Source organism: Megalobrama amblycephala, linkage group LG4 (assembly GCF_018812025.1).
Source record: "Megalobrama amblycephala isolate DHTTF-2021 linkage group LG4, ASM1881202v1, whole genome shotgun sequence".
NCBI lineage: Eukaryota > Metazoa > Chordata > Actinopteri > Cypriniformes > Xenocyprididae > Megalobrama > Megalobrama amblycephala.
Genome location: NC_063047.1, coordinates 24,333,162 through 24,347,089, shown reverse-complemented (window position 1 = coordinate 24,347,089; position 13,928 = coordinate 24,333,162). Strand labels below are relative to the sequence as shown.

The 13,928-nt window shown below is 37.2% G+C and overlaps 1 protein-coding gene across 3 annotated transcripts in view; it reads right to left on the bottom strand.

The window, feature by feature from the left end:
• Positions 1-13,835, bottom strand: part of ttll11 (tubulin tyrosine ligase-like family, member 11) — a 28,075-nt gene extending 14,240 nt beyond the window's left edge. Inside the window, exons 1-6 of one of the 3 annotated variants that reach the window (XM_048188502.1) lie at positions 13,398-13,835; positions 12,265-12,893; positions 4,771-4,870; positions 2,314-2,450; positions 627-1,202; positions 319-414 (exon numbers count right to left, since the gene is read on the bottom strand). In XM_048188502.1, the coding sequence (XP_048044459.1) occupies positions 319-414; positions 627-1,202; positions 2,314-2,450; positions 4,771-4,870; positions 12,265-12,858 (1,503 nt within the window). In that variant the 5' untranslated portion in view covers positions 12,859-12,893; positions 13,398-13,835. Of the gene's footprint in view, positions 1-318; positions 415-626; positions 1,203-2,313; positions 2,451-4,770; positions 4,871-12,264 lie in introns of all 3 variants that reach the window. The other 2 variants (XM_048188504.1, XM_048188503.1) reach the window with 2 other exon arrangements.
• Positions 13,836-13,928: the final 93 nt, after the last annotated feature.

Here is a 13,928-nt window from a genome sequence, read left to right as displayed (position 1 = left end):
AACAAAAATCTTGCTGACCCCAATTTTTTAACAATATACCATGGTAGCATAATTTTTTTTTTTAACATGTACAATGATGATACCATGATTTTTTTTTTCTTAACACACACATGTATGTATATGTATGTATGTGTATACAGGTTTGAAATACATACATACATATACATACATGTGTGTGTTAAGAAAAAAAAAAAAAATCATGGTATCATCATTGTACATGTTAAAAAAAAATTATGCTACCATGGTATATTGTTTAAAAATTGGGGTAAATATGTTTATGTGAATCACATCATTTTAAAAGAACATCTGCACCCTCACCTCCTGCTCATGTTCAATCCTCATGCTGGGATTGGCATTGACCTCTAGTAAAACAGGCTTCAAGTTCTTCATCAGCAGGATATCAAAGCCCAGGATCTAAAATTGGGACACATCATCTTCTGTTATTTAGATTTTATTGACTTCGAAAACCAGTGATTTGCAGAAGATAAGGGGGTCGCCTGCTGAAGGAAAAACATAGTTAACAGCATATGGGTGTGTGCTCATTTTTCACATGTGAATGACCTATATATAGGCCACCTAAAACAAAAAAAGCATCACAAACACAAAAGAATTCATTGTAAATATACCTGAAAACATGTCGGTCCTGGTTTTCCAGGCGGTATATCTGCCTGGTAATACACCTTCAGTTCAGGCACAAGTGCAATTACTGTCTTTATAACCAAAGCAATAATGTCTGACCAGACCTTCTTGATGTCCACTCCTTTAGATGCTATGCGATAGAGAACGCTAGAGAAGGTACGTTTACTGCCCGTGCTGCAGCTGTCGGAGTGGACAAAGTTCCCGCTGTGCACGTTAAGGGAATAGTTGGTAAGGTGCATAAAAACATGACTGAGATTCTTCTGGCTGGGTTCTTGGTAGGGTTCTGTGCAGAACCTGGACAGACCCTCTTTTGCAATGTAGATCTCTAAAGGCTCCAGCGAACGGACCAGAACGTAGAGGCGGATATCAAACTTCAATTTATCGATGAGCAGGGGTTTCTGGATATATTCTTGAACAACTGCTTGTTTGATCTGAGAACCTGAGATAACCCGAAGGTCAGCAGGGTCACGGATGAGGTAGATGCCGTCGCCCTGGGATCCGCTGTCCGGTTTGACGATGAAAGTTGGTTTGAGGGTTGAATCGTTATCCTTCAGGAGACGAATCTTGAAAAAGAGGACAAAAGTAGAAGGTGCACAGTGAATGTTTTTTCAAATATGTTTGCAAAAGATGCAAAGAGGCCTTTTGCCATCCATCCCTGCAAAAAAAAATTATTTCAGATCTAAATTATGTTTTAGTGACACAAAATATGATCTTATGTCTTATTAATGTGATGTCCATTAGCATGGACACAAGGGTTTGAAAGGGTTAACATGAACAGTATTTAGTTAAAGTGCTCTCAACGATAAGACAACATTTCAAGATTATAAAAACAAGCAAGTAAGACATTTATCCAATTGTTCTGCTAAAAAGGTAATTAAAAAAAGGTTTATTTTGTTTGTTTTTTTAAAAGGCATTGAGCGCTTGTGACTATCCACTAATGGCATTATGGTTGGTAAACTAAACCTCATATTTCCGACTAATGCAATGGTTTTCTTCAGCCAGCATACATCAGCAAATCTTTTTTTCTCCCATAGATCTTTGCTGCCCTCTGCAGCTTTTCTAATAAAAATGTTAATCAAACACAAGGCTGAAAAAAGAGAAAAGAAAATAAGCATGTACATGTAAAAAAATTAATAGAAATAAGCAATAATTTATCACAAAAAGAGAAATAAAAAGCAAAACATCCCATGTACCCTCCAAAAAAAAAAAAAATCAAACCCTAACCAACTGAAGCACAAATTTGTTTAACCTACTGGACAGTGTAAGAGAAAATCCCCTTTAGCCAGCCCATCTGAACAAATAAAGCACACAGCTAACCGTAACATGTGGAAGGGGATTGAACATGCAAATCCTGCAACTATAAGATCTTTTAACAAACTTGTCGTTCACAATTAGTTGTTGCTGGCAACTAAACTGCTTAACCTGGTTTTACTGCGATTCTGTCCTGACCAATTACTACCACAGCAATGTACCTATAGATACACCACTTTGAAAAACACTGCTGGGGGAAGACAGCAAACCAGATGACACTTTGACTGGGTATTTAGCAAGAAGAAGACGTGGCTTCTGTGAATGTCCTCTTCATTGATTTCACAAATAGACTCTAATACCTAATCAAGTTGCATGAGTTTGTTACTCTATTTCATTAAGGTGTTTCCTTCACTGAGATTGTACCTGTGTGGAGAAGAGCTGGTATTCCTCAGGCAGTATCCAGGAGCGTGGGTAGAAGTTGTACTCCTCCGGGAACAGCTCTTGCATGGTGCGCACGGCACGACTCAGGTTTATCTTCCGCAGCATCTCTATCATTCCTGCTGACCGACAGGATAGTTGATGAGAAAACAGTGAAGTCTAAGAGAAACAAAGGCCAGAGAACGGCTGCAGTTCCCCATCAGTCTATAGCCCTACAGGGACATTATGCTCTCAAAAAGTATGACACATTTTAGAGCCTTATTTCCCAGCAGTTTCATTAAATCACTTGATCATTTGATTTCAATGGTTCCATAGCGGAGGCACACAGCTTGGACATGCTGTCTGTGTGAAAGCAACTGTCAATACAGCTATGAAAACAGTCATATTACATCCAACCCATGAGTCAGCAGCACTTGAGACTCCTTTATGACTCCACTGCTAAAAACGAGAAACAGTCCAGTGATCAATACTCATCATACGACTGAGAAACGTTCTCTAAAAGTAAGCACAAATGACTAACTTTCTTTCAAAGTAAATGTGTCTGCGCATCTGATAAAAGTTGGTACTGATTTTATTTATGGACACATTTCTGTTTTGTTTTTAATATATTTAGAATATTTTGTATTTTTTGTATATATTTATTTAATATACTTAGTTTCAGTTTTAGCAATTATAGTTAAGGAAGCAGTAAATCTGTCTGCTGCTTGCGTCGATCTAACTGGAATATCACTCCATGCTGAAATCAGTGGGACGTGTTCAACCCAAAAAAAAACAGGTCAGATCATTCAACTTTGTGATCCGATGTTTTTAGTTTTTCTTATACTTTATTTCAGTTCAAGACATTGAAATAACATTGAAAGAAATTGTTTTTCTATCATTTGTTTTCATCTTTTTTACAACAGCCCTGTTTTAACAGCCCCATCCTTAATGCTTTAAAGAGATGGTTTAATGTTGGAAATCTCCTGCTTGCCAGGTTAAATGACCAAAGCTTCCATTTAGATATTCATTGTCACTGTATAACATGGTAATACTACACGAGAAGCATTTAAAGCAGACACGTGAGCGGTTGCCATGGTAAGGAACAATATGAAACCTGTTTGTGATAACCAATGAAAATATCATCTGACTGAGCCTAAACAAATCAGCAACAGCACGCATTATATTTTTATACATTTTGTTTTAGATCATGTCTTTTATTATGACACCCCACAGCACGTTTCCTTCATTTTTGGCAGAACTAATCCTTTTGTTTAAATTAATAATTATATTTGCTTTAATTTCAGTCATTTAGTTCAGTTTATTTTTCGGTTAAATGCTTGCTTCAAATAGATAATTTGGCAGCAAAAATTACAGCATAGCACCAGCTGCTGTCCAGCTACCAGAATAACCGCTTTGAAAGCAAATATACTGGTTTTAAAATTATGATAGAATAGGCCATTAAAGATCATTCAATCATCATTTAAATTCTTATAATTTTAAGATATTAACAGAGAGGGGATAAATTAAAAGAAAGAAAGAAAGGAAATTACAGTCCTAATTGCTAATGGTAGTGTTCTCATTAACTCTTTCCCTTCCATTGACAGAGTTTTCCAGCTTTCTGTGTTTTCAGTGTTATACGGTAGGGGGCGCTATTACGCAACTTCGGAAAGAGTACAGAATCTCCAGATGAAAACACAGGCAAAAAAGAAGCAGAAACATGTGCTAAAAACATTGCTTATGCACACTGTGGTCTTTGGAAGAAAAAAAAAAATTCTCAGCTTTTTTGTTCAAAATGTCTTTTTTTATGAAACTTTACACACATTCAAGTGTTGATAAAAAAAGAATGCATGAAGCTCTGTTCTTTTGATATATTGCATGTTCCGATATTCATACAACAAAATATTCCAGGGTCCATGAAATGTTTGTGAAAATGATCAAAAATGCTGTCGCTGGCTGGCAACTTTTAAATAAAACACTGGCGGTGGAAAGAGTTAAAGTGTTAGTTCACCCAAAAATGAAAATTCTGTCATTAATTACTCACCCTCATTTTGTTCCACACCCGAAAGACCTTTGTTCTACATCAGAACTCAAATTAAGATATTTTTGATAATCCGATGGCTCAGTGAGGCCTCCACTGACAGCAAGTTAATTTACACTTTCAAACGCCCAGAAAGTTACTTAAGACATATTTAAAACAGTTCATGTGACTATGTCGTTAGTACTGGGCATTGAAAGTGTAAATTATCTTGCTGGCAATGGAGGCCTCACTGAGCCATCGGATTTTATCAAAAATATCTTAATTTGTGTTTCGAAGATGAACAAAGGTCTTACGGGTGTGGAACGACATGAGGGTGAGTAATTAATGACAGAATTTTCATGTTTGGGTGAAATAACCCAACTTATGAGAGATTATGTTTCTACTAAGGCAAGATCTTTTAAAGACCTACTTTTAGTGAAGTTTACCTGGGAATTTATTGACTTGCCCAGAGACGATGTTCTCATTGTCATGAAATGAAACGCCATGCCAGTAGATATCACAGGCTGTCCGCCTACCCATCGGAAACTGCAGGATCAAAAGAAAGAAGAGATTTGAGTCAAAGTACAGGAGGAGAACTATCAATCAAAACACAATAAACATGTCATACTTTTGACAAGAATACAAAAAAAAAAAAAAAACATGTTTATGACTAAGTGTACCAGAGCAGTACAACAGCAGCTCACTTCTGCAGAAGCCTTTTTCCAAGAATTTTTTTGTAAACAATTTTTTACTCCTTCCTACAGTATGTATACACAGCATGGCTGAGGCTCTCAATGACTTGGAGGAACAGTTGTACTTCAACTGTTGAAAATGCATTGGAGCTCCTATGGTCATACAGACCACTGGTTCAGATTTTGGTCCATTATACTGATGACTAGGCTACAGTGTGGGCTGAGCGTGATGTAGGATATCAAGGGCACTAATCAGGATGCAGGTAGTGTGCTTAGTATAGTCTTGGGTTACGTGTCTTGAGCAGGATTTTCGGAGGATTATGTCACTGTTTAACAGGCTAATGAACTGTGAGGAGGTATTCCTATATTGGTCACCAGGTGCACAGAGGAAACCCTGAAATCTGTGATCAGATTAGGAGATCACAAAGGTTCACAGGGTTGCTACAGTTGTGAAAATGTCCCCACTAGTGATGTCCATCAGGGGGGAAAAAAATTAATTGAATATTTTTCTGCAATTAACGATCACGATTAACAGCCCCCAACATTACAATTTGCAATATATTTTATATTGTAATACATATTTTCACAATAAATCTCATTACTGAATCTCTTTAAATTAACATGAAAACAACATAAAGATGTTCATTTGTTTAATGGCATCTTTTTACTAAGTACTATGAAGGAGGACCATTATCACTGAACAATACTGCTACTGATGTCTCTATTAAATGGATTGTATTCTCCATTTCTGGGGATGAAATGAGTAATTATAGCCATTTAACATTACAGTATAATTGAAAGCCATTGTTTTAGCACTTAACAGGCTTAAATATAATAATAACATTTATTTTAAGTGAACTTAAAACAATCTTCACAGAAACCCATCATAATAAACATCACATTTAGCTGTGCCTTTAATATAATGTGTTGTAAAAAGTGTACATAATATAGTGATATATCTGTCAATATCAGCTCTCTCTGTTTGAATGAGAGCTGTCAGTTCATTTTTCCCTACTAAGTTTATTTTGCATATTAATTTTCACAATAAGAAAATCACTTACATTTCGTATCAGTATTTTTGTGTGAGGATCCATCCTCTCAATACAATGTCAGTATTGCAAGTATTTACACTTACACCTTAATTGTCTTAATCATTACGCTACTGACAGAATCAAAACAGGCAGCCAAACAGAGCTTGACACACGCCCAAAGAGAAACACATCAAGGTGAGTACGGCTGATCACTGGATATGCCTACATGCAGACCATGCTTGGCCGCTGTCTCTCGCTTCGCGGAGCTGGTGAGCTGAACCCAGATAGCGTGATTATATACTGTAACACTAACCAAGTGATGTTTTTAAAAGAAGTCTCTTATGCTCACCAAGTTATTATTCCATTATTATATTAAAGGTGCCCTAGAATTAAAAATTGAATTTATCTAGGCATAGTTGAATAATAAGAGTTCAGTACATGGAAATGACATACAGTGAGTCTCAAACTCCATTGTTTCCTCCTTCTTGTGTAAATCTCATTTGTTTAAAAGACCTCCGAAGAACAGGCGAATGTCAACATAACCCCGACTGTTACGTGACAGTCGGGGTGTACGCCCCCAATATTTGCATATGCCAGCCCATGATCGAGGCATTAGACAAGGGCAGCCAGTATTAACGTCTGGATGTGCACAGCTGAATCATCAGACTAGGTAAGCAAGCAAGAACAACAGTGAAAAATGGCAGATGGAGTGATAATAACTGACATGATCCATGATATCATGATATTTTTAGTGATATTTGTAAACTGTCTTTCTAAATGTTTCGTTAGCATGTTGCTAATGTACTGTTAAATGTGGTTAAAGTTAACATTGTTTCTTACAGTATTCACAGAGACAAGAGCTGTCACTATTTTCATTTTTAAACACTTGCAGTCTGTATAATTCATAAACACAACTTCATTCTTTATAAATCTCTCCAACAGTGTAGCATTAGCCGTTAGCCACGGAGCACTATCAAACTCATTCAGAATCAAATGTAAACATCCAAATAAATACAATACTCACATAATCCGACGCATGCATGCAGCATGCATGACGAACACTTTGTAAAGATCCATTTTGAGGGTTATATTAGCTGTGTAAACTTTGTTTATGCACTGTTTAAGGCAAGCGCGAGCTCCGTGGGTGGAGAGCACGAGAATTTAAAGGGGCCGCAGCATGAATCGGCGCATTTCTAATTATGCCTCAAAATAGGCAGTTAAAAAAAATAATTTAAAAAAAATCTATGGGGTATTTTGAGCTGCAACTTCACAGACACATTCAGGGGACACCTTAGACTTATATTACATCTTGTAAAAAAACGTTCGATGGCACCTTTAAGTTATTATATATCTATTATTCTAATTTAAAATGTTTTGTATTTTAATATTTTAAAATGTAAACTATTTCTATGATGGCAAAGCAGTCACGTGATCCTTGAAAAATCATTCTAATATACTGATCTGGTGCTCCAGAAATATTTCATTATTATCAAAACAGTGTGGAAACAAAATTTCTCAACAAAGATCTTGTGGGGACATTTTTTTTTGTCCCCATGATGTGTTCAAAAACACAGACATTACAAGCTGGGCCAGAACAATTAACAAGCGACCTTTACTCGCTCCAGTTGCTTTAATCTGATGTACAGCAATTTTGTGCAGCACTAATGCTTATGTGCGTGACTTTGATAGATCACTGCATTAACTGGTATAAACTAAAATGGTCTCCATTTCTTTTTCCTCTTGAGACAATGGTCTTTTTCTTCTTGCATTACGTTTTAATAAATACTGAAGCAGGTTAAAACTGAACTGGGCAGTTCAACTAGATCTGCCTTCTTTGGACAAAAGGAAGAAAATATTGATACACATTTGTCAGATTTAGTGACCAGCACTGACTGGCTAGTTCTTAATTATCTTTATTCAAACTGATTTCAGAATTTCACCCAAAAATGAAAATTCTGTCATTGTTTAAACAATATTTCAGTCAAAATATTAGCATATTAACTCTGTTTGATCATAATATATTGTTCTAACCTTAACACAGTAGGGTTAGCAGAGATATCTTAAATAAGAATAAGGTTCCATCGCTCTGTCAGAGTTGCCGTGGAGCAGGTCAGGAAATGAGGACGTGACTTTTCAATCCAATCACCTTTAGCCTCAACTAAACTAAGTTACTTGGATTTGTAGCAAGTAAAAGACACGTGAAACTGTCACGAAACAATGAGAAGAAAACTAGTTTGCCAAAAACTTCAGAACTTGAAAAAAAAAAATATTTCAATTTGACTTGAATCAGAACTGTCCTTTCGAAAAGCACTTTTCTCTGTTCATATAAAGGGTTATAAAATGTATTTACAAGCCGGTTACATTTCTATTCTCTTTTCTAATTTAGAGGATCATTACCCCTGCAACATTAGCTTGGACCCCTTTCAGATATTTCTCATGTGTTACAGACAAAAGCATATGTTTACCTGGTGCATGTATGTGCTTGTGTGCTGAGCACGTGTAACCTATGCACAGGTTAGAGAATCCATAACAAATCCTTATTGGTCTAACCCAAATTTACAAATTACAACAATCACACAAGTATCTGTACTCTAAGCACTGATGTCCTGTTGTTCTGTACAGGCAAGGAGAGCAGTGGGAATACAGGCATGTGGTGTTATCCAAGATTGTGCTTATTCATTTCCCACTGTGAAGGCACGACCATATGGTGAGAGTCAGCATTCAGCTGCATTACTGGAGCTTTGTGTATCTTCGCAACCATCACACATTAAAAATGAAAATGCATTAAACTGCATTGTAAATTTCGATCCATTGATCCAAATATGTAAATGGACAATTTTACATGCACAAATGTAACTAAATTGTTAATGAGGTAACACTTTATTTCGGTAGTCCACTTAAGATAGGGATGTCCAGCCTTGGTCCTGGAGAGTTTCGCTCCAACCAGCTCCAAAACACCTGCCTGTAAGATTCTAGTGTGCCTAGTTAGCTGGTAATTAGCTGGTTCAGGTGTGTTTAATTTGGGTTGGAGCTAAACTCTGCAGGATAGGCCAGGACCGAGTTTGGACACCCCTGACTTAAGATATTTTATTAACTATAACTTTGCAAGCAAGAAGATGTCAACTTATTCTTCTAAGTTGTTTACTGAGAAAGTAAAATTGGCGACCTGAGTGGCTTCAATATGCTGTCTGTCAGAGACAATAACATACGTAATACATAATGTACGCGAGTATAAATTTGTTCTGCACTCACTGAAATTGAATCGGAATGATCAGGGAACTAAGGGATATACTTCACACTGCATGCTAAAGAGAATAAACACCAATCCAGTTGAAAGACTGTCAGGTTAGTGAACATCATTGAACGTGTTGGTTTTGACAGACATTTTTTGCACAAACTACGCATTCTGATTCTGACAATCCTAATTTGAATATTTTCAATAATTTTCTATTCTTAACTGATCTGTTTTTTTTTATTATTTTGGTAATAAATGAACTATTAAATGAGCAATCTTGAGATGAGTCCCTGTAGTCATCTAATTTGACTCTTATATGCTGATCTTCTCAGTTGTTTAAAATATTATGTCAATTATCAAAGTTTGATAAAATGTTTAATTTTCCAATAAAACATGATTTGTTACATTTAATTACCCCTTAGCAGATTTTGACTCTAATTCGGATCACAGATGATCTATTGACTGCCTTACAAATCTTAGTTGCACAGAAAACTTGAGTTGAACCCAGTAAAGACTTTGAATGGGTCATGACAACAACTACCATCAGTTTGCCAGCTGGCTGACAGCAAATTCTGGCTCTTTAGCTCATGTGGCAGGTTTTAAACCTATATGAGTCCTTATCAACTGCTTATATATCATACTTTGTCTCTCAATGTCACAGTTGGATTTTTGGATCTATATGTTTCTAAATAACTTCAAGAAATGATAGTATTCAAAACTGCAGGTGGGAACTCCTTCTGCCCTTGAATCAACCTTTGGTGAAGCAGACAGGATAAAAGGTATAATGGATACGCTTAAACTTGAAACCGATCTTTAACAAGGCAGCTTTGAATTACAAAGGCTCATAATATTTCAGTGGAGATGAGTAGAACGGGGTGTAGACATTCATTCAGTAGGACTGTACGCTACCTCCAGCCTGCCAGGTGTTGTGCACCACACAGAACTTCATGCATGGTATAGTTTAACAGCTTATCAATGTATTTATGAGCATTTCTTTTTTTAATGCAGAGTGACTTCACACAAACGGTCAAGTGTAACCAAATGCGTGTGTTTGTCAAATGGTGTAGAAGGACAAGGTTAAAGACTGGCAATGTCTGTTGAAATATTAAGCCTACAGGCCTTGAGTAAGTGTTTGTTTAGATTGTGGGAGCTTAAAGAAAGTGTAGATAAGTCCAATGGATTTATATAATATAGATGTAACAATATAATTTAACACAGAATCACAGATACATTAAAACATATCCGCTTGTTAAGTCGTGACGTAAGCAACGCCATTTCTGGGTCCAAGCCTCGACTCATTTCACTTGAGAATGGCATCTCCACGGCCGTTTATGAGCGCTATTTATTCATATTAAACATTTAACATTTTAAAGTTAAACATTTAAAATACTTACAGTCTACTACACTACCGTCTCCATGCTCACAGCGTCACAGACATTAATATTTTAATGATTTATAAAAGATGAATCACTGTCTGGCCATCTGGGATTTTGGTATGGAGATAAAGGTTATGATTATAATTTTTTGGAAGTATTACACCACATCGTGTATGTATATTAGCACCATTTGTTGTTTTCTTGGACCTGGAAGCGCTGCAGCTTGACGTCAGACTTATCAACCGTATAGTAATTTGAGACAGAATTGTTTCTCTTTAAAATACTTGGTACAGTGAGATCTTTCAGTGATTTAGACTGGAATACAATACACAAACACCAAACACTTTGAACACTAGGCATCATATAATTGCAGACTTTAAAAACGGATACAGAGAAAACATCAGACATGTCCTGCTGTATGTCTATTAAAGGGTTAGTTCACCCAAAACTGAAAATTCTGTCTTCATTTACTCACTCTCATGTCGTTCCAAACACGTATAAGACTTTTGTTCCTCTTCAGAACACAAATGAAGATCTTTTTGATGAAATCTGAGAGCTTTCTGTCCCTCCAGACAGACACTTTGACAATTCAAAAAGTTCATAAAGAGATCGTAAAACTAATCCATATGAATTAAGCGATTTAGTCCAAATTTTCTGAAGAAACTTTAATTTAGGCTTTTATTCACATATAAACATTGATAAACATTGATGCACGTGTCAAGCAAACATTCTTGAGCTTCCGTTTACCACAAATTTTCTCTTCAGAAAATTTTGGACTAAACCGCTCAACTCAGCGTCAAAATGGTAGTTGCGTAGCTGTCTATAGAGGGAGAGAAAGCTCTCAGATTTCATCAAACATGTCTTTATTTGTGTTCCAAAAATGAATGAAAGTCTTACAGGTTTGGAACGACATGAGGGTGAATAATTAATGACAGAATTTTCATTTTTGGGTGAACTAACCCTTTAAGGGTTTTAAAGGGTGAGGTTATGGTTAAGGGTGACATCAGGGATAACTTAAAACAATTAACTATTTTAGACTCAAAAACATAACTAAAAAAAAAAAATACATTTGTTATAGTAATGTAGTAATGGACTTAAGAATGTATTAATTTCCATAACTTTTAATCAAGCCTGCAAAATAAAATTTTACAGTCCACATTTTTTCAACATAAATTACAGACATAAAACTTAAGAGTTTTTAAATTAGATGAGGTTATCATTATTATTATTATTATTTAAAAAAGACTACAATGGTTGTCTGATTTGTCAAGCACATTAACTCACATCTTTGTGAGTTTAAAACCTTTGATATTTAAAACCACAGGAAGGAAATTCCAGAGGGAACCAACCACTGGTTCAAAAGTGCTAACTGTTTCCGGGGTGTACAAACTTGAACGGCTCTATATCGATTGATAGTTTAAAAACCTCCAAGTCAAGCCAGGCTACTTTAAAATTAATGCAATAAATAATGACTTTATTTAAAGCCCAAATCCAAAAATTCCCTAACAACGGATGGCATGCAATACAATCCAATAGAATCATCGGAATGAAAAGTAAATACAGTCAAAGGTTATCTGGTGTCAGAAGAACATAGGGGTGCTCTCACCTCTTTCCACTTCAGCTGTCTGATGCTCATCTTCAGCGCTTCAAGCGACGTCTTCGCTTTGGATGTGTCCACCGTCACAGCTCTCCTCTTTTTGGCCACTTTGCTCCCGTCCTCTTTACCGTGGTGCTCACATTTCAAATCCTTCTCTCTCTGGCATGACTCAACGTGACCGTTTGCTGCCGTTTTGCCCTTTAAAAGCCTTAACGTACCTTTAATGTTTTGCTCGTTGCTCAAACGGCTCTGTCCTTTCTCCTGAGAATAGTCTGACTTCTGTGGCGTCAGGTCTGACAACTGTTTGCCGTTCACCTGTCTCTCATGACCATCAGCTTTGCTTCTACTTTTACTCCGACTTCTCCCATTGATGCTACTTCTGGAGAGGTCTCTCCGAGCCGCGAAGGAGACCTCAGCAGGTACTGAAGTCACTGAGGCCGGGGACAGCTGCTCCTTGTCGGCCGCGGCCTCGCTCTCCACCGCCTTCATCTGCTGGAGCTCAATCTTCACTCTCTCATAGTGATCGCTCATAGTGTTAATAATTGTCGGATGGTTTGTGATCTCATTTAGGTTGGTGAATATGTCAGGATAATCTACTAGCATAAGCTGCTAACATGGACCAGCTGGTGCTGCCCAAACTAAAGCACAAAAACAGAAAACCAGTCTATAAAACAGTCAACTATGGAGCCTGATAAACTAGCGTAAATACACACGGACTCCATTATTACAGTCTGAACATTATAAACACCTTATTAGTACTGGCAGATAGCACATCACTACAGTGTGCTGAATGTTTTTGATGGCTATCTAGCGGGACAGGAGTGGCTCCAGGCACAAGAGCTGTCCAGTTTCCTTTTACTGGGAAAACGAGGCTCTTGACCGCCTGTAATAACACTAAAAGCTGCATATAAACGCAATTGTGCTTAATTCATCCCATTCTATATAAAGAAATACTCAACTAACAGCACATATCAGGGGATATATATGGGGAAGATGAGCGCAGGGCATGGCAGGGCGCATCACCGCATTCCCCCTGTCAGTTTCGTTCAGTTTTAAAGTGCCGGTGAGGGGCACCGACTGCTCTCGCGATTTTAAACAGACGCCGTATCTCCAAATGAAAACATCGCGTGCATTCAGTTTACCTGCTGTTCGCTAAGACGTGGCAGAGTTAATGCAGCCGGACAGGTGAAGTGTCAGCTGATGGCCAACGGACTGACCACCAGAAGTAAAGCTCCAGTGTGCTGTCGCTGCTGGTGTTTTGGTCCTGTTGACAACGCAACGCAACTGACGGAAGCCGTCGAGGCACATGGCAGCAACATATTGCGCTGGACTCGAGCTATTCGCGAAGCGGAAAATCAGCGACCATTCTAGGCATTACAGCTTTACAATAAGAATAAGAAAAAAACATGAGTTTCATAATTTCTTGGTGTTAGTATGGAGTGTCCCCTTGTTATAATGCACTTGAGCTGTAAAACTGCATCTTGTTCATCTTCATGATTATCAGTCATATCATATGTCAGTACGTCAATAGCCTATGTGTTGCAATGAATGGGAAAACATACAAAATCTCAGTATCTGATATTTTATGACGACTAAAGAAAATTATTTTCTGAGAAAGCTGAGATGTCTGTCCTAGTCTTCTATCCTAAAACCCATAATGGCCACATTATGCC